Source organism: Monodelphis domestica, chromosome 1 (genome assembly GCF_027887165.1).
Source record: "Monodelphis domestica isolate mMonDom1 chromosome 1, mMonDom1.pri, whole genome shotgun sequence".
Lineage (NCBI taxonomy): Eukaryota > Metazoa > Chordata > Mammalia > Didelphimorphia > Didelphidae > Monodelphis > Monodelphis domestica.
In genome coordinates, this window is record NC_077227.1 from 283,156,637 (window position 1) to 283,183,701 (window position 27,065).

Sequence of the window (27,065 nt, forward strand, 5' to 3'; positions counted from 1 at the left end):
GTCTAGATTTTATCTCTAATTGGGAATGATCTCCTTCTTCAAATCTCTTGTAGTACTTCGTGCTTCTGAAGAAGTTATCCCAAAAATCTTTGTGCAGTTTTAAGTTACTAAAGCTTAATTAGCTACTAATCTTATTTAAATTTAAAGGGACACCCTGTATATATCCTGTTTGTATCCCCTACTAGATGATATAAACTGCTAAGAGTCAAATCATTAGACCTATGGTCCAAAGCGAAACCTACTTCCAGATGTTCCTTTGACCCTGTCAGGCAAAAAAGAAGTAATATGATCACCCTCTGTTCAGCTGTGATACTGACTGACAAACTGAAGCAAAACTTTAGTTCTAACTTGTCCATACCCTACACCCCAATAGTGTCTTTGGGCAGCCATTTGGGAAATAGGTCTTTGCCTTGTGGAGAGGAAAAGATGTTTGCAGTTGGTATAGAAAACTATAGCACTGAAACCTCCCAAAGCACAATGCTGAATTTCTAGTTATGAGTCATTTTGAGGTTGATATTGCTCTTTTTTACCTTAAAGCAAAACTCTGGCTAACCTTGGAAGTATTTCAGAATAAAAAACAAGAATGTAGAAAAAAAGCAGGTCAACCTGACTTTATAATTAAAAAATACATGTCTTTATTTGACATCTTTCAGTTTTGAAGGTGCTTTTCTTAATATCCTTAAATGAATAAGGAAGGGAGGGAGAAGGGTATATAATGAAAATTCATAAATTTAGATCTGGAAGATAACTTATATATAAGCTGGTCCAACCCCTCATTTAAGTGTTTTTATTATGAATAATTTCACAAATCTAAATATTTCCCATAAACCCTCAAACAATTGTCATTTTTCTTTGCCAAATTACTGTGGGTGAAGTGGAACTTTACATTTTTAATTTGATTTTTTCTTATTAGTTGTTACTTCTTGGTTTTCAATTCCAATGATCAATGTTTCATTTTTTAAGAGGTACCAAATACTTTTGATGATTATTGCTTTTTGTATAATTTAAGATCTAGTACTGCCATTTCAAATCTGGTCTGGCTTGGTTCCTCTTGCAGAGTGTCTCATGAGCTATTCTCTGTATTTTCAGTTACTGGCTGAGAGGGGGCAGGGCATGAGAAGGAGGGCATGAATTTAAGGGGAAAATATAAAGTCTTATATGAAACAATGAACTATCTGAATTATAAATTTTTTTAAATTAAAAACTGCAGTTTTGTTATTTTTTAATATCTTATGAACAGAGAAAAGATGGGATCCTAATAGGTAAAAATAAATATATGTACTTGACAAGTCACATGACCTCAGATTCTTCATTTGTGAAGTTTAAGGGAGGAGATTGGATTATATGTCCCCTAAAATCTCTTCTAACTCTAAAGCTATGACCTTACAACATATAAATTGATTTGCTCAACTCTAGATTCCTCTTGCACTAAATTTGGTAGAACTTGTTTTTAGACTCGGTTTCCCTATATGAGTGAAAACCCTAAATTTCTAGAAGTTGTTTTAAATTATACTTAAAAATCATTGAATTAACAAAAAAATAAAAAATTGTTAGTGGGGTCCTAATGAGTTTTTTTTTTTTTTTTTAAGAAGGGAACTTTGGGGGATGGTATTTGGAGTGGATAATAACAGTGGAGAATTCCTTCTACATCCTCCATTTAAGGAAAAATGTCTATTTCCCACTGACTATACTCCCTGATTCCAACATCCCCCCTCATTCATGTACTGCTTACCCCACACACACAGCAGAGTGCCCTGTCCCCACCTTTTCATCTCCTTTTATGTGCTGACTCCCCCCATTAGATTGTGAGCACTTTGAGGGAAGGAACTGTCTTTTGCCTTTTCTTTGTATCCCTAGAACTTAGAACAGTGGCTACCACATGGTAGGAGTTTACTGGTAGAAGCTTAAATGTTTACCAATTGATTGTTCTAATCTAAAACTCTTGGATAATATCTTCTGTAATAAAATGAGATTTATGTATAATGGAGGGAAGATTGGATCAGATCATCTCTAAGGACCCTTCTAGGTCTAACAGTTTGAATCCTTATTGCTCATGACTAGAATTCTTCCCGTCAGGGAGCTGGGGCTTCACTAGGAACCTGACCTCACATCATTACCAACATTTAACTCTATCTATCTTGCTTCAAGTGAGGAATGCATTGTGGTTGCTGCTTTGTTTTTTTTAGAAAGGTGTGTGGTGGAGTGTCAGCAGGTGACTGGCTAGAACTTCCTGGGTTGCAGGTGTGTGTGTGATGAACTTGTTAATTGGTTCGTTTTTGAAATTCACAATTGCAGAGTCAGAACTGTGAGCGACTAGGCCTGTTGTTCAAGTAGCTCAGAGATGCATTCCTTGTCAAGATGGTGTTTCTGGAATTGCTTTTTTTCTTTCCTAAGTTGAGTTTGCACCACGTGCACGTGGCAAAGGGAAAACTTGACTCACTGATACAGACAGCAGCCTTCTTGTTGTCAGCTGCTTCTTCCCTTCTTTGCCCAGAGCCTCCACAACCTGTGGGGTGGAATTGAATCTTTTCTCAAAGCTCAGCTCTGCTTGAAAGATTTCAAGGTGAGATAATTTCTGCCTCCCTATCCTCTTTCAGAAATCTGGCTGTGCTTGCTGAAGGCGTTTGGCAAGCACCCATCCTCCCAATCCATATGGTTAGATGTTACCTTCCTTATACTGAAAGAGAAATGAATTTAATTGATAGGATTTCCTAAAACTCAACTTTTACAAACCAAAGAGCTTCTCTTTCATTTCCTTGCTGAAGTTTTTGATACATTTTTCTTATAGGTGGATCTGTACCTGGCTGGCTCGTGGTTTTTTCCCCCTTTTTCTTTCAAACTTGGACGGATAAAAGATGTGCTATGGCAGGATAACACCAAAGAGCAGCTCAGCCTCACCATTTGCCTCCTTAAGACATGGATTATTTCTTCCATTCATGATTATTAGCACTTTCCTTGGAAATGGACTTGCTTCAGGTAAGTCAAGTACCTATCTTGTGTCATAATGTCAGAATCCAGATGAGGAGAGGACTCATCACTACCTAAGAATAACAAGTTATCAGAAAATGTCCCTTTTGCAGTGTCCTGGGAACACGATTTTTGGCAGGTCTTTTGTATCATACATATCATTATAGATTTAGAGTGAAAGGGACTTTAAAGGTTATTTTGGCCAACCCCCTAAAGTTTCTTTCATTTTGTGGTTCTCAAAGTGTGATCCAGATGCCTTCAAGACCCTTTCAGAGGATCCTTTAGACCATATTATCTTCAACATAACACACTGACATTTTTATTTTTAATACTGTAAATATCACTAGATATAACCTGTATCAACAAAAGCTTTTTAGGGGATCCTCAGTAATTTTTAGAATATCAGAAAGGAGTCTTGAGTCTTAAAAGTTTGAGAACTACTGTTCTTACTCTTTGGCCAGGAGTGTGTACGGCAGAGAGGAGCACAAAGCTCAGATGGGGAGGGGGGGCGGTTTAAAGGAATTGGTAGGGTCCTTCTCCTTTCCTGTTGGATATGCTGCCCCTCATGCCTTTTTCCTGTTTTCCCTCAATTTCTACCATAATGGATAGCCACAAAGCACTGAAGTAAGATCTAGGAGACAAAGTTCTTATCTCAGACTTGTCACTAATTATCACTGTGGCTTTGGGCGAATATCTTGATTTCTTTGAGCTTCAGTTTCCTAACCTGTAAAGTTAGAAGTTTGTACTGAATAATTTCAGTATTGTCCATTCTAGTTTTGTGGTTTCAAATAACCCTTGATGTTGACAAAATGGAAAAGGTTAACTAAGGGCTAGAGACATTTTAAAAGTCATAAAATGTTTAAACCTTGTTTAGTTTTGGGGGCTTTTATCATTATTTTTGTTGCCCTGATAAGTATCATTACATCCTGTGTAATCATATTTTGTGTGACTGAATCAATGAAAAAACATTAAGTACTAATTGTGTGCCCAAACATTGTACTGAAAGACAGTCCCTACTTAAGTTTCTCATATTCTAATTGGGAGATAAAACAAAAACAAAAAATCTTAATTGCAGGGCAAATGGAAAAGCCCAGAGCCAGAAGGGTACGGCCTTGGGGCTCTGTGGTCCTTAGGTGATTAGTGAGGTGGGTAAGATAACAATGCTAGGGGTTTTAGAGAGTAGAGATAAAGCAGAAATAATAGAAATGGGAGTATGAATGTGAAATATAGACCTAGACAACAGTTTCTGAAGCATACACACACACATTTTTTGTTTTATGGGAGAAAATATTCTTTCTTTATATGAAAGGGAAGATGTGATTATTAGGGATGCAGTTAGAATGGGTGGAGAAGGAAAAAGACCCAGTTCCTGTGAGTACTGTTCTAAATATGGGGATCAGAGCCTCCACAACCACATTTGGTTTGCTTAATATTGTTCTGAAACATCTCTTCCCCCAATTAAAGCAAGAAATGGTGCTATATTGCTCATGTTCACATCACACATCATCAGTTTCTAGTTCAGAGTTGTCAGAGAGGACTTGCGAACTCTCAACATCTCTTCCTTCAATGTCCAACATTCTCCTCAGATCTCTCAGGAATATCTTTCCCTTCCTTATCTGTGGTTGGCCCCCACACAAGAAACAACTAGTGTATCTATCCCTGGAAGAGCTGATTTCACTATGTTCTCTTTCTTTGATATTATGGAATATTTTAGAGTGGCAGGAAAACTGACCTCACTGATTTTATGAAAAGCAAACTGCTTAGTAAACAAGACATAGAATCTTGATGAAGGGTGGAGCAATGTTCTGGAAACACTTCAGTACAAAGATCTGTAATTTTGGATCTAAAACCATTGCTGCCATTTAGAACCAGCCCTCCTATAAGTGAGCATTCATAAAATCCTAAAATTTTAGAGTTGTAAGATCTAGCAATCATGTAGTCAAACTTTCTTATTTTGCAGATGAGAAAACTGAAATTCAGAGTGGTATTTTGGCTAAAGCCACCCAGCTAAGTGAATGGTATAATAAAAATGAAAACTCAGGCCCTTCTCACAGCTTCCAGATTAATATTCCCAGAGCATAGATCTGACCATGTCATTCTTCTGCTCAAAACTCTTCAGTGCCTATCTCCCACCTTCTAAATGCCTTTAAGATAAAAAAATATATATATATTCCTGCTTGGCATTTTAAAGCCCTTTACTATCTGGCTCTGGCCTGATACCTTTCTAGGCTCATTATGCACTTCCCTCCCTCACACACTGTGCTTCTGCCAAACAACATTCCATCTCTCTCTTGGTGTCTTTGCATAGTCTGTCTTAGGGGGATAGGGGGAATGTACTCCCTTGTCACCTCTGCCCCACAGAATCTTTAAAGGCACAAGTGCCATTCATAAACATGTATTCTCCTCCCCACTCCCCACCCCCAATAGAACGGAAGTTCCTTTGAGGACAAGGACTAGGGTTCCCTGTGCCCTAGTATCTAGCACTGTACCTGGCATATAGTAATCACTTAATAGATGCTTATTGATTTATTCCCTTAGATCAAACAGCCTTTCCTTTTTTTTTACTTTTTTTCCAAAATAAGTTTTATTGCTCATTTTTGTGTTTTATTATTACCTTATTTCTAGACCACAGCCAGATGAGCTTTCCCAGGTACTAAAGAAAAACAGTAGAGCAAAATCAACCAACAATGAATCATTTCATCTAGCGGTGTATGAAACATTCAGCACCCATAATCCCCACCTTCTACCAAAAGGAGAGAAATATTTCCTTATTTCTTCTCCTGTGCCAAGATTGGTCTTTATTATTATTCGGTGTCTGATTTAGTTTTAGTGGGGGGTTTTTTGCAATCAGGAGTTCTCTGTATCAGTCAAATCACAAATCTAGTAAAATAAAATTAAATCATTGCCATACTGCCATTTTTCTAACCTCAGTATGGGAGACTTGTTTGGACATGTTCTATAAGCATACTACCAGCACTGGGAAATCTTCCAGCCCCTGCTCTGCAGTGCCAGACTTCTGGCTGTGACTCACTTCATCTTTGCCCTTGCTACACCTCTGATCTTGGCTTTACCCCACCCCTTTCCCACTCCCCATTCCTTCTTTACTTTCCTCCCCAAGTCTGAGATCAACTATATGAGACCTAAGATTCCAGACCAAAGCAGGAGGGGAAGTGGGGGAGAGAGGTGTGGGTGTGAGATAAGAACTGAGAAGAAATTGGAAGTTGTTTTGCAGTTCACACATTCTTCTCTCTCCTCCTCTTCCTTCCATGTTCTCCCTCCCCCAATCCACACATACACAAATAGATTCCTGAACAACATGGCAGAACAAGATATGTGTGAAGTAAGGGATTTCACTATTTCAGGACTAATGCTCTGCTGCCAGCCCTCCCCTGCCCCTGCCTCAAACACATGCACCCCAGAAGGAGATGATTTCAAAATAGGAGGAAGAATTCCTTGGCCTAAATCCAGGAAATACACCTGTAATGACATGTCTTCCACAAGGAATATGACCAAGAAACCTAAAGGCAGAAGTGTCAACTTTTGAGAAAAAGCAATTTAGTTAGAAAAAGCTTCTTTCTACCTGCCTTCCTTCCCTTTTTCTCTTACAATGCCCATTCCTGTGATAGTACATTTTAAAGGATGGTGTGCTCTGTGAAATGCAGAGCTTTTAGTTTTAATAACCCTAGTTTGAAGTATAAACAATGTATATACTTGCTTACACATATTTCATTTGTATGCAAAGCATATTTTACATAGTTTAGCAGGCATTTAGTTATGATGGTTCCATGAGCAAATGTTCTTCAGCAGCATACACTTTAGTAATTACTGTACTCACAAGTTTGACACCTCAAGGTTGGAATGGGCAGTCTACATTAGAGGAAAGGAGGATTACTGACTTTAAAGCTACAGAAATAATTGAATTTTACCACCCTGTCTTTATGTAAGGCTGTCTCTCCTGGGCACTGGAATTATAATAGTAGAAATGTTAGATGTTGGTACAATGTTCAGCATTCTACTGAGCAGACTCCTTACCAGACACAGATAGGAATATTTAGAAAATTTGGTCTTGGAAATAATGGAATAGAAGATGATGTTTATTATGCTTCTTGAGTTCTACCACATGACCTAAAATAAAGATGTCAAATTCACTAAGGGCTGCTACAGTCCACAAAACTCTGGATTGCAGCCCAAACTAGATTAAAACATAATTGGGAATGTTGAACAAAATAAATAAAAATATAATACAACATAGATAATGTTAATTCCTGGTTTTCTAAGTCAATATGTGGCTCTAAGGATCCATTTCTATTTGAATTCAACACCACTGACCTAGAATACTTGATAGTAAAATCACACAAGCTGCATAATTTTTTTTTTTTAATCAAAACTCCCTTTTTTGCAGAGCTGGAGGACTACAGCTCTACAAAGTATTAGGAGATTGCACACACTTTCAGACTCAGATGGTATTATTGCTGAAAAGCTTTTTTATTTCTTTTTAAAAATTATTTTTGTAGAGGACAACTTTCTGGGTAGGGAAAGATATTAAAAATGAAGTTTATATGAAAATAAAAAGGTACCTATAATAACATTGATTAAAAAAAAACTCATCCAGCTCTCTTCAACAAGATTTACCATCTCTTCTATGGTAAGGAATTGTGGCAATTTAGGCTTATGGTGAAAATTTGTAAGAATTTTGAACTCATTGTCTTCAGTCCTTTCTCCTTCCATCTGTCCCACTTTAAAAGGATATTTTCTGTGTGACCATAGAATTTCATTTATCCATTTTTATATATTTATTTATTTATATATATATATATATATATATATATATAAATCCATATATATGGATTTAATTTATAATAATCCTTAGATTCTTAAAAGTGATATTGTTAATGACCAATAAAAATTGTTCAAAGATACCTGTTAACTAAAAAGTGCCATATAAAATTCAAACATCAGCAACATTAATGATAATGTTGTCCTAACACTTTAAAGCATGTTTAAAAAAAAATCTTAAATCATTTATTTTTTAAAGTTCCCACGTTCCTTAGTCAGATTAGAAGCATAGAATGTTGTGACTAGCCAAAACCATAGAAATCATTTAGTTCAAACTTCTCATTTTAAAGATGAGGACCAGAGAGGTAAATTTCATACAATAGGAAACGACTGAAATAGGAATGGAAGTCAGGTTTTCTGATAAATCGTTCAATGATCTTTCTTCCACAACAACATTTTTAAATAGGAATAATACTATTAGACTGTAAATTTCAGGGAGGTAAAAATATGCCACCTTAGCCTTCATTGCTTAGGACATGGGCACCTCAGTAAAATGTTTGTTGGATCTGTTGAATGTTTGACATTTAAAATATGCATTTACATATCCTTTTTCTTTTCTTTTATTCATTTTGCCTTTATAGCTAATTCTCAGTTTTTTATTATCTTTTTAGAACTAGGCTTGCTTGAGAACTATGTGCCCAAAATGGGTCTTTGTTCATAATCATTAACCTGCCTGATATAAATAACCAAGACTCCCCAAATACATTTTAAAAATCTTTGTAAATTTTTAGTGAGTGTAGAGATGACAGAGTCAAACAGATTGCCATTAGCTTTGCATCTGTTATTAATTTTACAGTGCTTATAAAAATACCATATATGAAGAATTTCAATTCCAGAGAACTGTCGGGAAAGCCTGGTGATGTGGCTGTAACAGAATGCAGTTGTATCTTTTGCTTCCAGTTTTTTAAACCCCCCAACATTGTATGTATATAATATCAAGGGTGGTCTGGGCACATAGCTATCAATACTTTATATGGTAGGAACTCGTATTTCCTAGAGAAAGGGATTCACATTCTTTGTATCATGTAGAGTATAGCTGTCTGGGGGTAAGAGAAGGCAGAAGAGAATTTAGGCAGTTAAGTGATAGCTGAAACCTCTGCCATCATCTAAAACTACCTGTAAACATTTGTTGAGCACCTATGAAATGCATTTTTCAAAGCACTATAGGGGATTCAAAATAAGATAAAACTTGGTCTCCACAGTCAGGTGGTAAGTAAAAATGCATCCTCTGGAAACTAGGTTGGTCATTGCTTTGATCAAAGTGCTTAAGTCTTTCAACGTTATTGTTGTTTTATAATATTGTACATGTTGTTCTTCACTTTCCATACAAGTTTTCTCAAGAATTTCTGATATCTTTCATAATTTCTTATGAAACAACAATATTATATTACATTATACATCATAATTTGTTCAGCCATTCCTCAAATGATCTCTTTCATTTCTTGTTCTTTGCTTTTCTTTTTTTGCCCCCTTTTTCCCCCTTCAAGATCTGATCCCACACAAATTGAAGTTTGTTTTATTTAGTTATTTCCTCCAAAGTATTAACATCCTTCTGAGTCTGAAATGAACTCTAAACTTGTTTTTTGAGTGTGTCTGTTCAACTCTCCTTTGCCTACTAGTTCAGTGAAGAATGAAATTCATCAATTGCACCGTCTTCCACTCTTTTCCTCCATGTTTGTATACTCTTTTTATGTATCTCATGGCTCCTCAATTTATACATTCCTTTTACTCTCTCTTTTATTTTCTCTTAAAATCCTCAGACTGGGGGCAGCTGGGTAGCTCAGTGGTTTGAGAGCCAGTCCTAGAGATGGGAGGTCCTAGGTTCAAATTTAGACTCAGACCCTTCCTAGCTGGGTGACCCTGGGCAAGTTACTTAATACCCATTGACTAGCCCTTACCATCCTTATGCCTTAGAATCAATATACACTATTTATTCTAATGTGGAAGGTAAGGGTTTAAAAAAATTCTCAGCCTGTCTTGTTTTTTAACTCCCTCAGTTTCCTTGGAATGCATTAAGGATCTGAAGTTACTTGATTTTTCTACCCCATTAGAATATTAACACTTCATCTTGGTCCAGCCCCTTTCAGTTGCCCAAATAAATTCACCTTTGTAGGTTTCTCAACTCTTGTTTTGCCTTTCAGAGTTCCTTCTCAGTTCTATTCTTTTTATCTAAATGCTTAAAAAGACTATTCCATTAAAGATCTGTTTGTCCTCCATTCTGATTATTTTCAGTTCAGTAGGGTGTGCTATTCTTGATTACAAGCCTATTTTTTTTGCCTCTTCGAATATTATATTTCAAGATCTCTCATTTATGAAAGAGGCTTCCAAGTCTTATATGATCCTAACTGCAGTTCCTTAAGTACTCGAACTTTTCCTTTCTAAATGCTCACAATAATTTTTCTTTGACTTGGAAGCTCTTTTCTTCATGGTTTCTCAACAAAAAAAGATCTAGGCACTTTTCATTTTTTATTTCTTGAAGTAATAGCATCCAGAGTTTTTCTCATTGTTATTATTATTATTTTTTAACCATGATTTTCAGGCTTCTTTAAATGGTCTTTCCTTGACTTATTTTTCAGTTCAGTTATTTAGGAACTAGGTCTGTAGTCAGTAAGACCCGAGTTCAAATTCTGATTCAGATACTTCCTAGTTATATGGCAAGTCACTTAACCTCTGTTTGTCTCGGTTACCTAACCTGTAAAATAGTATTAATTATAACACTTACCTTAACAGGGTTGTTTTGAGCATAAAATGAGATAATATTTGTAAAGCACTTGGCATAAGTGCCTCACACATAGTAGGTACCACGTAAATGCTGCTACTATTATTATTGTTATACAGACAAGCCTCAACTTTCACATTTCTAGAAAACAGTGCACAAGCAAAAAATTTTAATGTTAATATAGTAAATCTATGGGAAATGGGGTATAGAGTCGAGTAACTACCAAAAAACTATAATCTTTCACTAGAGATTGCTGAAAATAGACTTTTCTATATACAATTCTTTAAAACAAAAAATTCTGATATGCATTTTTACTAACAGTTACTATGAAATAACATATGAAATACAGTACACAAAATAAAATTTGTAACATTCAAAACAGATTTCCGCATGTTTTCCAAAGTTATATGATCCAAATTGTCTCCCTTGAAATAATAAGGCATATATAAATGAAGTATTAAGGTAATATACTGTGGGATACTTTGCTTGATGATTATAAAGTAACTCAGTTGTTTACCTTAAAAGAGGTTAAAAAAAAAAAGAGGTTCAATTTGTGGGCCTTGGAGAGTATTTTCTCTATAAAAATATATTTATTTGTATTTTAAAAGATATGAATATAAGGATTATAAACAAGGAAACCTTAACACTGTAGGGAAACTAAATATCTGCCCACTCTTCTACGGTTGCTGCAAGGCAAAGTCTTCAGGTCTTGATGCTACATTGAACTCCTTACCACTGCCTAAAAAAACCCCATAAAACATTGTCTGACGAAATCTAAATAAATCTTTACATAAGAGAATAAATTATAGTAAAAAGTATCTCCAAGTAAACAGAGTCAGTTAGCCCAATGTCTCAGAGGCTAACTGACCACAGAGTGTAGCTCTGAGATGGCTCTCAGAGCTCAGGCAAGTAGGTCTTCAGTCTTTCTCCTCTCACAAACAGCAGATATGCCAAGCTCTTCTCCTAGATGTAATTCCACAGTAAGGAAAGGTGGGTTCAGAGTTTTCTCTCTTTCCTATCAGCAGCTGAGCTAGATCCAAAGAGCCAGTTGGTCTGTCTTCTCTGAAGCCAAAAACCAACTATCAGAACTCTGTCTGCCCTCCTCTCTTCAGTGTTCCAAGCTCACAAACAGAACTCTCTTGCCTCAATCATTCTGCAGTTACAGAGACACCTTTCCAAAATTCCTTATCTTAGCAAACCTAATCAATATCTATTTTCTATTTCATTCCTATACCCTCTTTCCCTTCTCTCCCCACTCCTGGAGCTGGTAAACTAATTCAGTATGGATTATATACAAAAAGAGCAACTATAAATATTTTTGTACAAGCGAGTCCCCCCCCCCCTTTTTTTGTCTCTTTGGAGGTACAGATGATATTACTAGTAGTAATATTATTGGATCAAAGGAAATGCATTGTTTCATAGCCCTTTGGGCATGGTTCCAAATTGCCCCCCCAGAATGGTTATATTCTTTCACAACATTTATCACATTCCTTTACTGTCTTATTTACCAGTCTGATAAGTGTGAGGTGTACCTCAGAGCTGTTTTAATTTGCATTTCTCTATTGAAGAAGGATTTAGAACATTTTTATATGATTATTGAGAGTTTGATTTCTTCTGAAACTGCTTATTCATATGCTTTCACCATTTGTCAAATGGGGAATGGCTTGTATTCTTATGAATTTGACTTAGTTCTCTATATATTTGAGAAATGAGACCTTTATCAGAGAAATTTGTCTTAAATTTTTTCCCCAGGTTCTTGTTTGCCTTGGTTACATTAGTTCTATTTGTGCAAAATCTTTTAAATTTAATATAGTCAAAGTTATTCATTTTACATTTTGTAACATCTCATTAGGTCATAAATTCTTCCCTTCTCCATAGATCTGACAGGTAATCTATTCTAGGTTTTCCTAGTTTACTTATAATATCCCCTTTATCTCTCAATCATATACCCATTTTGACCGTATCTTGTTATAGAGTATGAGATATTGATCTATACCTAATTAAAAAAAAAAAACAAACAAACCCTTACCTTGCATCTTAGAATCAATACTGTGTATTGGTTCCAGAGCAGAAGAGTGGTAAGGGCTAGGCAATAGGGGTTAAGTGACTTGCCCAAGGTCACCCAGCTAGGAAAAGTCTAAGGCCAGATTTGAATCTAAGACCTCCCATCTCTAGGCCTGGCTCTCAATGTCTGAGCCACCCAGCTGCCCCCCCCCCCTTTTTTTAATATACCTAATTTTTGCCATACTATATTTTCCAATTTTCCCAGCAGTTTTTGTCAGATATTGATTTCGTATCCCAAAAGCTAGGATCTTCAGGTTTATCAAACACTAGATTACTAAGGTCATTTACATCTAATCTATTCCATTGATCCATAATCCTGTTTCTTAATGAGGACCATATTGTTTGATAATTACTGCTTTATAGTACAGTTAAGATCCAGTACTGATAGGCATTTTTTTCATTAATTCCCTTGATATTCTTGATCTTTTGTTCTTTTAGATGAATTTTTTAAATTATTTTTTTCTAGTTCTATGAAATAGTTTTTGGTAGTTTTACTGATATGGCATTGAATAAGTAAATTAATTTTGATAGGATTGTCATTTTTATTATATTAGCTCAGCCTACCCATGAGCAATTAATGGTTTCCCAACTGTTTAGATCTAACTATATTTATGTGAAAAGTGTTTTATAAGTGTGTTCATATGATTCCTGTGTATGTCTTGGCAAATAGGTTCCCAAGTATTTTATGTTATCTAGAGAGATATTAAATGGGATATCTCTAATTCTTGCTGCTGGATATTGTTGGAAATATATAGAAATGCTGATGATTTATGTGGGTTTATTTTGTATCCTCCAACTTTGCTAACGTTATTAATTATTTCAACTAGATTTTTAGTTGATTCTATAGGATTCTCTAAATGTACCATTATATCCACAAAGAGTGAGTTTAGTTTCCTCATTGCCTACTTTAATCTTCAATTTCTTTTTCTTCTCTTATTGCTAAAGCTAACATAATACAATATTAAGTAATAGTGGTGAAAATGGGCATCTTTGCTTCACTCTGGGTCTTACTGAGAAGGCTTCTAAATTAACCCCATTGCAGATAATACTTGCTGATGGTTTTAGATAGGTACTACTTATTATTTTAAGGAAAGGCCCATGTATTCCTATGCTTTCTAGTGTTTCTAATAGGAATGGGTGTTGTATTAAGGGTTTTTCTGCACCGATTGAAATAATCATGTGATTTCTGTTTGTTCGAGTCATGGTTCTAAATGGAGTTGTGTCTCTTGGAGTGTTTATAATGCTATTAAGAAGAATTCCCTTTACTTTGTTACCCAGTCCTGACTCTTAAGCAGTTTTAGAGCCTGTGTTCCCTCTTCCTGCTATTTAAAAAATTCCATACTAATTTCTAATTTTTGGTGTTGAGGGGGAAGGGGCCAGAAGGTGCGAGTAGGGGAGAGGTTTGCCAAAGACAGAATTTACCTACTTCACTGTGTTTTTGAAATTAGAACAGTAGTACAAAGTAGTCTCTCGTAGAACCTTCCCCTGAGAAAGCAGTATTTTCTGTATGTTTCTACCTTGGTGAAAAGTTTGCAGAGTAGCATCAAGCAAGGTTGTGGGTATTACTTTAGAGTCCAGCCTCCTTTCCAAACACATGCAAAATTGTTATTACACCCTTTTAATTATAAAAAAATAAATTTAAAAAAAATTTTTTAATTATTTAAAAAATTTCTAAAACTTGTGTGGTTTTCCCTCCAGTGCACCACCCCCTCTCCCCAAAGTTAACCAGTTGAAGTTAACATCTCACCTACTCACTCATCTCCCCAGAAGTTAATAGACTCTTTTACACTTGTGAATTTTTATAGGATGAAGAATGGTCTGTCCCAGGAGGTATTCAAACTTTGGAATGTTTTGGCTTCAGCCTTCCATAGAGGCTCAGGTACATGGGAATGACATGGTGACAAGACCAGTCTGGAACAATCCAACCCCATAATCTACTTTCCTTTTCAGTGCCTAGCTGTCCCTAATAAATCCAAGGATCTGCTGTTCAGGAGACCAATTCCCTCTCCTGGCACCAACCTTTCTTCATCACACCTTGATGTGTGTGGAAGGAATATACCTTCATTTATACCTCTCTTTTATATTGATCCTATATTAGTTTGCATTATAAAAATTTGTTAATATCACATACATCCCTACTAGATTGTAAATGCTACCACCTTCAGATCTCTCCCAGTTGCTTAGCTTAGTCTCTATTTAAAATTATTTGTTGAAACAAGTTATTAAATCTCTTCTCTCATATCTTGTCATCTCTGCTACCTACCTAGTATCAGTGATTCAGTGTTCATATTTGTCAAGATTTCTACTTAAGTGGACCCCACAGCATTCATCATGGAAGGAAAATAATATTCGATCCTTTTTTTTTTAATCACTTTTTTACCTGCTAGATTGCACAGTGGTTAAGAGCACTGGATTTGGAATCAAGAAGACCTGAGTTCAAATTCTACCTCAGACACTTTTTAGTCATATGATCCTGAGCGAGTCACTTAACCTCTGTCTCAGTTTTTCATCTGTAAAGTATAAATAAATAATTTCACCTATTTCTTAGGGTTATTGTAGGGATCAGATGAGATAAAGTATTTTTTTAAAACCTTAAAGCATTTTATACATGTTAATATTATCATTATGTTTTATTATTTTAATTTTTTATTATTATAATTATAATATTGTATTCCTCAATACTGTACATTCAGCATGCCTACCCATTTGGCTTTTCAGGGAACTCAGGATTTTAAATGCTATATACCCCAGGATTTTCCTCTAAAATCCTTGTCTAATAATTCATCTAGCTTCTTGAAAGCTGTGCCTCTTTCTCTGACTGGTACTAACAACTAAGCTGCAAAGACTTTGAGTGTGGGCTATTGATGGATTTGCATGTCAGTCATCCAGCAACCAACATAAATAGTTAAGCAATCTAAATTCAGAGAAGCTCACTGAAAAATGTGTCTCAGGATGATAATTCCCCCATTCCTACCCACTTTGGTGGCTTTTTTAAAAAGCTGCATGACTCTGGGCAAGTCACAACCCCCATGGCCTAGTACTTGCCACTCTTTTGTCTTCTGATTCCAAGACAGGAGGTAAGGGTTATATAAGAAAAAGGGACTAAAAATTGTGAAACAGTGACATAAGAATTGCTGACTCTTAAGGTATATCTGAGAACACAAGGGTACATTTCTTCCCATCCTCTTATCTTCTCACTCAAGGTTAGAACTTTGACTTCCTACTTCACATGGATTTTCAACTCTTCTAGGGGCAATTTCCCTGGCTCCACCCAGCTCCTCTCTATTTAGGGGAATACCAGGCAGCTGCTATAAGTCTCATAATTTCAGGTACATCAGAGCTTTGATAGGGGGAGGGGAAGAGTAGAGGGAAAGTGACAAAAGACCCTGTTTAAGCCATCTGTGTAAGGGCAAGCTGCCTGAGCTGCTGTCAACTGGACTCTGCCACTTGTCTTTTTGGCTATGAGGTAGTAATGACATTAGCATTTCAAAAAGGGGATTATCCAGAAATCCTCCCATTTCCCCACTAGAGTTGTGTCTAGGCTGTACAGAATGGCTTCACTGTTCTGGGGAGTTGCTGTTTCATCAGACCGAATTTGACACCCTGTTTTGAGCCTCTGGTTCATGGCATGAAGCTGCCTGTGTTTTTGTTGGCAGGCTTAAGAACTTCTGGTTTGGATAGAACCAGCACCCACTAGGCAAGCAGAAAGACATTGCACTGTCTTACTTGCCTCCCATCTAAGTAGTTATCATAATTTTTATGAAGATGTCTCAGACTATTCATTCATACTTAGCTCCTTTCATTTGGTCTGGGTGGCTTCCTAGAGGTACAGCTCCAAGGTCTATTAATGCAGGTTCCAACTGAGCAAGATTCAAATGTATTTTTTAGAATCTTCTTTTTAACTCTTAAAAGAAATGCTTTGTTGATCTCTTTTTTAAAAGTATGTATCAGTACCTACCAACACAATCACCTCTTTTCCAGGGAGAAGCTGATCCTTTTTTTTCTTTATTTTTTTGACCAATTCCACATAATAACAAATTTCCACATAAGTTTTCCAAAGTTATGTGATCCAAATTATTTCCTTCTTTCCCTTCCTCTTCCTGGAGCTGGCAAACAATTTGATCTGGGTTATACATGTATTATCATGCAAAACATATTTCTAGATTGTTCATTTTTGTAAGTGAATAATCATGTAAAACCAAAAATCCAAGTAAACAAATGAAAAATTGTATTTTCATCTGTATTCTGACTCCAACAGTTCTTTCTCTGAAGGTGGGTAGCATTCTTTGTCCTAAGTCCCTCAGAATTGTCCTGGATTGTTGTATTGCTGAGAGTAGCTAAGTCTGTCACAATTGATCATTCCATAATATTGCTGTCACTGTGTACAATGTTCTCCTGGTTCTGCTTATTTCATTCTGCATCAGTTCATCATGTAGGTCTTTCTAGCTCTTTCTGAAATCATCCTGTTCATCTTTGTAGCACAGTAGTATTCCATCACCATTATATACCACAATTTGTTTGGCCATTCTCCAGTTGATGGACTTCAGTTTCCAATTCTTTGCCACCACAAAAAGAGCAGGAGAACCTGATCCTTCTAATGTATATTCAAGCAAAACAATCAAACTAAGAATTTATGTTTGATTCTATAACTTTGGTCTAAACTTTTTTCATGTCATGAACTTTTTGGGCTCTCAGATAAAATTCATTGATTCCTTTTCAAAATAATGTTTTTAAATGCATGTTTTATTTAATGTGTTGTAATAAAATACATAAGACTATAAGGGAAATCAATTTTATTGAAATATAATTATCAAAACATTTTTAAAAAACTGTCTTCAGTCCCCTGGTTAGAACCCTTGCTTTCACTTGGTTTCTGTAAGAACTGGAAAAACCTACATAAACTGATGTAGAGTAAAATGAGCAAAACCAGAAGAACATTATACACAGTAACTGAGTCATTGTGGGACAATCAAATGTATAGATTTAGCTACTAATAGCAATGACAATCCTGAGGAACTTCTGTGAAAGAATGTTATCCCTATTTAGAGAAAGAACTGTTAGAAACGCAGAAGAAAAACATATAATTTATCATTTGTATATATGGGTATATGATTTGGGATTTAAGTTTTAAAAGATTATTACAAAAATGAATAACATGGAAATAGATTCTGAGTGATAATACATATATAACCCAGTGGAATTGCTTGTCAGCTCTAGGAGAGGGGAGGGAGAGAACATAAATCATGTAATCTCTCTCTCTCTCTTTTCAGTGAGTCAAATGACTTTTAAATTATCCTTGTCAGGGGGCAGCTGGGTGGCTCAGGGGATTGTGAGCCAGGCCTAGAGATGGGAGGTCCTAGGTTCAAGTTTGGCCTCAGACACTTCCCAGCTTTGTGACCCTGGGCAAGTCACTTGACCCCCATTGCCTAGCCCATACCACTCTTCTTTGGAACCAATACACAGTATTTACTCCAAGATGGAAGGTGAGGGCTTTAAAAAAAAAAATTATCCTTGTCATACATACTATAATTACATTTTTTTAAAGCCACAAAATCAAGAGAAAAAAGTATCAAATTAAATTGTAAACAATGTGGAGTTTGAGGTTTTGCACATGATTTTTAATGCATTTGCTTATTTAAATGTTTTGTAGAAGTGGTGGTTACTAAATAAATAATTTTTTATTGGAAAAAAAAATTTATCCTTGTTCAGCTTAACCAAATTGATTGTTTTTGATGATAGGGTTTTCATTTGTTTCCTTTTTTTATTCTTTTGACATTTTTCTAGTTCCTTATTGTTTCATTGAATCATTGTTTGCTGTATTCTTTTCAAGGGATCATATTCATTAAAGTTGTCTACTTTTTGCTCTAAATTGTTTTTTCTCATTCCAGATATTCTTCTATTTTTTCAACTTTTCTTTCATATTTCTTCCATCCATTCTTAGAATCCTTGTGGACCATTCTTTTTCAGTAGATTTCTCTGCATATTTGTTATAATGATTTTAGGAAAAGGAGGGGAAAGGAAGGTTACACAGAGGGAGAATGCACATATAAATAAAACTGAATTTAACAACAGGTAAGGGAAAGGTTTTGGGAATGAGGGGAAAAGGTTAGCACCTGACAATTAACCCAGTTATTAAACCCACTATCTAATACTTTAATCTAAATATCTAAGTTTCCTAAGGATAAATCCAACGAGGAACCAAATTTTTCACACACAGAGAGTCCTTGGTGGGTCAGGTACGGGATCCAGCTGAGTCCTCAATTGTTCCAGGGAAAAAGAGGGTTTTCTCCAAGTTTCACTCTGTCCACCAGAGTGTATGGATATGTCCTCTCACCCTTGTATGGTGGTATTCAAAGAGGCTGCTTTCTAGCTGTCCAGGAGAATTCGGTAGAGATCAGATCTTCACCTTACAGGCTTCATCTCCAGTCTGACTGTTGGAAACCTGCTCCTTTCAACAGCTTAGAACCTGACCCTGTGGCTCTTGACAGGAATCCAGGCCTGCCAATCATCCTCTTGCTACTTTTCCTTCCCTTGCTACATATTTCAGGATTATTTTCTTTCTTTGGCTATTTTACCTTGGGATTTATTTGCCCCATAGTATTTCTTAATTGTGGGTTGGATTTTTTTTCCTCTTATAACTACAGTTTTAGTTCCTGAATCAGAATTAAGTTGCTTCCTCTTCCATTATTGGATGAGGTGGCCAGGTTCAGGTCCTATATCTTTTTTAAATCTAGAGATTATATTTATGTTGGTCCCATTTAGAAATTTCTTTCATAATAAGACCTCCATGGAACTGGATCTGCTTGGGACCCTTAATGTTTTGGACACTAGCCTTGGGCAACCACCTAACCCCTCTAGATTTGTTTCCTCATCTTCAAAATGGGGATAATATTACCTACCTCCCAGAATTGTTGTATCAAATGAGAAATTATAGGTAAATTGCTTTGCAAATGTTAATGTACTCAATAAATTTTATTTGTCATGTTCAAAAATGTGAATTGCTGCTGGACTCAAATTCCAGATGAAAATTCTTCTATAGAACTGGAAGTTCCAAAGTTAGGAACCCTGCCTTATCCTTGTAGCTCCCTTTAACACCTAGCATATTCACAAGGGCAAGTGTAGAGTTAGAGAGGCTAATGGATCAATAGTTTACTTGGGGTCAGGAACACCTGAATTTACTCACTGGCTATGTGACACCTCTCAGAGTCCCCTTAAAGGATAGCATTTATGAGCCCTTTCTAAAGAGCTAAGATAATTGAATGAAAGATAATTGAATGTTCATTCAATTATCAGTTCTTGAGAAGGAGGAGGGAGAGGAAGGAGGGGAAAACAGTGTTCTAAGCAAAACAGTCTGCTCTCCTATGGTTTTACTTACCCACTGGAGATGTCTGTGACTCCAGAATGTAATCACCATACCCCTATGCTCTAGATTATCAAGTTAATTAAAAGCCTACAATCTTCAATAGATAGATGCACATCTCCAAAGTCCCCAGTTTCCATTTAAGCATTTTCCTTCTGACTCCCAGTTTCATCATCTCTAAAATTGTGGGTGAGGAGAGGGAATTAGCATGTATATAGCACCAACTATTTGCCAGGCACAGTATATACACTACTGAATCTGTGCATTCATTCTTCATACAGCAGCTATTATGCATCTTTATGTTTGTAATGTACATAGTAGGCATTTGGCAAGTATAAATAAGTAGAGTACCTGACTATTGTCTTTAAAGAGCTTTCAATCTAGTTCAAGATAAAGAACTTTCCAAACAAATTAATTGTAGAAAGCAATAATAGGGCAGGTGTCATAAGTCAATAATCATAATACTAGTTGGCATTTGTATTGCCTGTAAGACTTGTAGAGGGCTTTATATACTTGATCTTATTTTAGTCTTTGTAAAAGCTAAGGCCAAGAGTTACAGGAGTAATATAGGAATTCAGCTTTTAGGATGCAATTGCTCTGGGCTAAAGCGGGGGGGGGGGGGGGGGGGGGGGACGACGACAGTAATTGAGCTTAGCTTTATTTTTTAAAATTAATTAATTTAGTCAATTTAGAACATTATTCCTTGGTTACAAGAATCACATTATTTCCCTTCCTCCCTTCCCCCACCCTTCCTGCAGCCGACCTCAGTTTCAGTGGGTGAGCTAAGCTTTAAAGGATGAATTGGCAAAGTCTGTGTGTGTGTGTGTGGGGGGGGGTCAAGTACTCAGCTGTGGGGCCTACTTAGAAAAAGGACAATGGCTTTTTTTCTTACTTTTAAAGAAAGAATACTGTCCAGAAGCTCCAGTATCTGGGAAATAGTAAGGGCAGGAGCAGGATCCTCCTTTTTCTCCTAGCCAATGCCCCAATCTTAGTAAGATCAGGGTTTGAATTTTTCTTGCTTTTTAAGTCTACAATCAATTAATCAGCTAACATTTATTAAATACTTACTATATTGGCCAGGAGCTCTATGCTAAGCACTAGGGAAAATAGTAATCCCTGTCCTTAAGGAGTTTACATTCTGATGAGTTCAAATTAAGGAGAGAATTAAATTTCCTATATCGCAAAGCTGATTATATATAGCTCTTGTTTCTAAGGGTGCAAAATGAAAGTGACAGAAGGAAGAAGCTGTTTGTTTATTTAAAATTTAAAAAAAATTTAAGGCCCCAACAGGTGGTAAAACCAGAAAAACCTTTGTCTGTGTGATTTTTATAAATAGCTATGCAAAATTACTATATGTACACGTCACACTTTTATGAAAGAATTTTTTTCAAAAATATTTAGGTGTTTTCTTTTTCATTTTAGTCATGTTTTAAATGTACTGGAAGAGCTAACTTATGTAAGAAAACTTGTAATTATCCTTTCCTTTTCATTGATTTGTTTTGCAAGTGCAGAGTTTTGGATATGGGGTTTTCCGAAAAATGAAGCCTTTCAAAATGGACAATGATTACATAAAATTAAAGTTTTTGCACAAAGTTGATGCATTTAAAGGGAAACAATAGAGGAAAGGTCTTTGTAGAAAGTTTTTCTTATTAAAGTCTAAAATATAGGAAACTGATTTAAATAGACATGAATAAGAGCCATTCCTCAAAAGATAAATGGTCAGAGGATATAAATGGGGAGTTCGCAAAAGAATACATACTGTTTACAATCATATGAAATAATATTCCAGATCACTAGTAATACAAAATAAAATACCTGAGATTTTGCCTCATACACATCAGAATCGCAAAAATGACTGATATTGTGTTATCAAAGAAAGGGGGAATGTATCCCTGTGTAAAAAAAGTATTCCTAGACATATTTTTTGTTGTAGTAAAGAACTGAGAGTGTCTGTGCATAAATTGAAGAATCATTCATCAAATTATGGTACATAAATGTAATAGAATATTAATGAACTGTGATAAATTGCAAAAGGAATGGTTTCAGCAAAACTTTGGAAGAACTGATCCAGAGTAAAATGATCAGAACCACAATTCATTGAATGAATGCAGCTTTATAAAGAGAGATAACTTTTAAATATTTAAGAACTTTGTTTGATCCATACAAGGACCAGACTGATGAATTATTATGCTTCGACCTTTAGAAGGGAAGTTTCCTAGAAAATCCTCTTTTTTTTCTATTCTTTGTATATGAAAAGGTTCATGTTTATTCTTTGACAGGTTCAGAATAACTTAAAAATTTTCAGGGGGAATAAAAGGACATTCCTATAATCTATGGCATCATTCTAGTACTTCTCTGTAGTTAAATCAACAAGTTGAATAAACCTTTATTTCCCTGACCCCTTGACCCGGAAGAATTATATCTCTTCTCTTTTCTCATAGGATCCTACCCTAACATCAGTGTCTGGTACAAAGATTGGACTTGCTTTATCCAGTAGACGGTATCTTTACTGGCTTGCTGACAAAAAGATGGTGGGAAACTATACTGGTTCTTGGTTTAGGATCTTTGGTCTAATAAAGCATTGCTGCAGTAATTGCATGGGCCTTAGCCCTGCCTTCTAGAAAGTCAAGCTCAACTGAAAGAGGAGAAATGTTAGCAGTCTTCTTACTTAACTATCTGGCTTCTGTCTAGCCCCTCCAGTCATGCTGCTCCTCTGCTTCTAGTACCAACTTTCCTCTCCTTTCCTCTCCCTTTTCTCTCTCCAAAAGGTCATGGAATCTGGAAATCTGAGAGACGAAATTTGGGCAAATGAACTTTTTATTTCAAGAAGAGCTTTAGGTGTAAAAATTCAGGTGGGTAGGGTAAAGAAAGATTTGTATACTTGAGAATCTTAAAAAAACAAACTACCTTACTTTTTTTTCTTAGAATTGATATTAAATATTGGTTCCTGGAAAGATCAATAAGGGCTGGTCAATTGGGGTTAAGTGACTTGCCCAGGTCACACAGGTAGGAAGTGTCTGAGGTCACAATTGAACCCAAGATCTGCTATCTCCAAGCCTGGCTCTCAATCCACTGAGCCACCTAGCTGCCCCCCAATAGACTCTTTGATTGTAGGAACCTTCTCTGAATCATTGTTATCTATTATATAGCATTTACTAGTGCCTCTTTGTCATTGTGTTTTGAGCAATTAGTCATTTTATTAATTCACCAGAATATTCATATCATGGATAGGGAAACTAAGGCATCAAAACATCCAGTTTTGATCCTACATACCCAGCTACATGGCAAATTAATGGCGTAACTAGTATTGATCATTCATGTTGGGAGTTTTTTGTTTGTTTTTTGTTTTTGTTTTTGGTTGATCAGGGACCTCCCATGCCTGAAATAAGACCTGTCCCAACCCTGTTGTGGTTTCATAGAAAGTGGGGACCCATGTGATTCTAGAAAGGCAGAACTTTAGAACTGGTTATCTTATATAAAACCTAGTTATTATCATCATTATCATATAATCTCATTTGGGGCAGCTGGGTGGCTCAAGGGATTGAGTCAGGCCTAAAGACAGGAGGTTCTAGGTTCAAATTTGGCCTCATACACTTCTCAGCTGTGTGACCCTGGGCAAGTCACTGATACCCCTCCCCGCATCACCTAGCCCTTACCACTCTTCTGCCTTAGAACCAATACACAGTTTTGATTATAAGACAGAAGGTAAGGGTTGGGTTTTTGTTTTGTTTTGTTTTTAGTAAATAAAAGGAAGTAATTGCAGTTTAAATTTTCATATGAAAAAATTATTGTGAAATAATCACCCATGGAGACAGGATGATCACTTCTTTGGCAGGCTAGAGAGGGGATTCTTGCTTTGGGTGAGAACCTAACTTTTTCCAGGCCCTTTAGCAACTTTAAGATCCAAGTTTTCTCTTCAGGAGCTTTATTTTGCTGAGATAGGCATGTTTTAGGCAGACAAAAATGGGAAGTAAGACAAGGGCCTCGAACACTGACCATTGTTATGGGAAATTCTTCAAGGTTGAGTTGGAGAGTCTCTGTGTTGCCACCTCTTGAGTATTGAGTAGGTCTTTCCTTGCTGCCCTGTTTCCAAAAGCTGGATTCTTTGAACAGCGTGAACATATTAAATGCTTTCAACCATGTCCTGGCAGGAAAAGCTACTCTTCTATTTGTTTTCCAAGAGGCTTTATTTTATCTGGGGAATTTTTTTTCTTTTGGGAAGTAGTTTTGTTATTTCTCGAAAATTTACAGAGAACATTGCTAAACATTGTTCCTCTGACAGGTTTTTAAGTCCTAAAAGGAAATTGTGAAATCTTTTGTCTAACACATGCGCGCGCGCGCACACACACACACACACACACACACACAGAAAGAACAGGAATAATGTTCAGTTAGAAGTATGAATTGGTTTTTCTCTTTTAAAACAGTAAATAACCCATTTAAAGCTGAAAGAGACATTCAGAACAACTCCCTCTCTCCTGCCTTTCTTTTATAGATAAAGAAACCAAAACCTAGAGATTATATAACTCAGCCCAGATCACATAGGTAATAAAAGATCTGATATCCGAATCAACATTTTCTGAGTTCTATTCTCACATATTGCACCATGCCTTCTCACCTCACAGGAGTTAAAAGAAAACTATATTACCCTCAAGATGCTAACAGATCAGTTTTCAGGACAATAAGACTAATGTAAGCAGATATAGCATCAAACAATATGGCATATAATTACCTTTTTTTTTTAACCCTTACCTTCTGTCTTAGAATCAATACTAAGTATTGGTTCCAAGGCAAAAGAGAGGCCTAAGTAATTGGAGTTAAGTGACTTGTAGTCACAGCTAGGAAGTATCTGAGGCCACATTTGAACCCAGGACTTCTTGTCTCTAGACCAGTCTCTCAAATCATAGAGCCACCTAGCTGCCCCTTGTATAACTTCTAAATAAAGTGGCACTGAGAATGTTCCCTCCAACATCTCACATTCACTTTGTCTAAAACTGAATTAATCACCATCCCCAACAGAAACCAGCTTTTCCTCATGAATTCCCTTTTTCTGTTTAGCAGCTAATCTTCTAGTTATTCAAGGTTTAAAAATACTGATTTCCTTGCTCCCACATTAAGTCAGTTGCCAAATTCTATGTTCCTCATTCATTTTCTTTTCTATTCCCAGTATCATGACTCTGCTTAAACCTTTAGAGGCTCTCTAAGAAGACATCCAAACACAGGTCCCTTTACTTCCAGATCAGCACTCTTTTCCCTTTGCTGTGTTGCTTTATGGTATCCATGACTATCCCAGTTTTTTGCCTTATGCTTCTCTATATTACAGCTAATCTGGGCTAGTTAACCCCTATACCTTCTCCTTAACTATCTCAGCCTTTTTTTCTTCCTGGACATGCACTCCCTGGCTCTGTTTCTGCCTGCTGAAATTCTGTCCATCATTGAAGGCTCAGATTAACTGAAAAAACCTTTTTGACACTTTTCAAGAATTCCCTTTCCTTAAAAAAAAAAATTCCCTTTCCTTCCAAGCAAATGATGACTCCCACCTTACCCTCTACAAACACTGTAGCATGATTACGTCTCTTGTAGCTCATGCTAAGCTTTGTATTACAGATATTTGGGTATTTGACCTAACCCGTAATTAGATTTAGGTCACCTAATTGAGCCTTATTTTATTCATTCTCTAAAGGCCTTACATATACAGTAAATATCAAATAATTTATATGTAGCAAATAACAAAGAAGTTAAAATTGGGAAGATTTTCATGAAATCAATGAAAAATGAGCTGGATCATGAAAAGATAAGTAGAATTTGAGTTTCTGGTAGGGAGGTAAATTCATTGTAAAGGAGTAATAGGAGTAAAATGAAGGTGAAAATAGAGATTTATTTTCTCAGTAAGCAACTATTAAGTGTCTGCTCTGTGTAGAATGCATGATATACATCTGTATACAAAAGACAAAATACAGATTACAAAGACAAAAACAAATAGTCCCTCTCCCTCAGGAGCTTACATTGTAATAGGAAGAGGGAGGTACATATACAGATAAGTAACTTCAAAAATATATACAAGCAAAACATAGTAATAGATCTGGCTATTCTGGATTGAGAGAATGAAAAATAGGGATAGAGAGGCAAAATGGAGCTTAATCATGGAGGGCCTTAAAAACCTGGCAAAATTGAGGTGAGTGGGAACAGACTGAGAATTTTGAGAAGGTAAGAAATGTGAATAAAGTGATATTTTAGGAATATAAGTCCAGCAGAGGTAGGTCAGATTGATTAAAGGCGTGTTTTTTGCCCACGTAGTAATGGCAACAAACATTCATGTGCTCACATTTCAAACTATACTCACAGTTCTTTTAAGGAAAGTATATTCTTATAGATAAAAGGAAGAGGAACAGTTAAAATAGACCTGGGGGTTTTGTTAGAAAATTACTGATTCTAGAAACAACCTGTTTTGGTGTTCTTCTTGCCCTTGTGTGTCCCCCCCCCCCCCCCCCCCCCACTATAGCTCCAGGAGTCATCCTTCCTTAAGGAACCATTAAGGAGTTAGGCCCCAGGGGTAGTGCTTCTTGCAACTGGAACAACAAGGAGAGCATCACCAATTGAAATGATAAACTTGACAAATGAGTCTTCTCTGTTTGCCTCTTCAGAACCAGCCATCATTGAAAGGCTTTTGTCAGTGATGCTTTAGCCAGTAGCTTGTTCAGCCCTACCAGAAGTTGGTGCTAATATAATTGATGGTGATTCTGCACAATGTGGAAAGACCCATTGAGAGACACCAATGACTTACAGTTGCATCAAAATCTTAAGGGTAGGAACTGTTAAGAATTAGAGAATTTCTCCTAATGAGCCAAGGAAATCCAGTACAGGACTGGGCAGCTGAATTCAAGTCTCATAAATAATCTGATGGCTGTAATAAGAGTTCAGGGACACCAATCAATTAGGATTCTACTTTAGACCCTTATTCTAGATCTAGTAATCACCAGATTACTGGAAGAAACCACTAATCAAAAAATTAAGAGCCTCTGGTCCACAGAAGAGTATGTGTTGGTATTAAAGAAGCTAGGTGCTAAATGAGAACATAAAGGTCAAAAGAACAAAAGAAAAGTTGCTTAAATTTTTAGC

General features: G+C 36.2%; 1 protein-coding gene and 1 long non-coding RNA gene across 4 annotated transcripts in view; one reads left to right on the plus strand and one right to left on the minus strand.

Moving 5' to 3' along the window:
• The window catches only part of SUSD6 (sushi domain containing 6), a 112,850-nt gene that overhangs the window by 54,045 nt on the left and 31,740 nt on the right, over positions 1 to 27,065 (plus strand). For 2 of the 3 annotated variants that reach the window (XM_007473114.3, XM_001370155.4), the window contains one exon: positions 2,789 to 2,976. In XM_007473114.3, coding sequence (XP_007473176.1) covers positions 2,856 to 2,976 — 121 coding nt within the window. In that variant the 5' untranslated portion in view covers positions 2,789 to 2,855. Of the gene's footprint in view, positions 1 to 1,969; positions 2,564 to 2,788; positions 2,977 to 27,065 lie in introns of those variants that run through there. The other variant, XM_056810957.1, reaches the window with a different exon arrangement.
• The window catches only part of LOC130456332 (uncharacterized), a 125,133-nt gene that overhangs the window by 45,027 nt on the left and 53,041 nt on the right, over positions 1 to 27,065 (minus strand). The window lies entirely within an intron of this gene.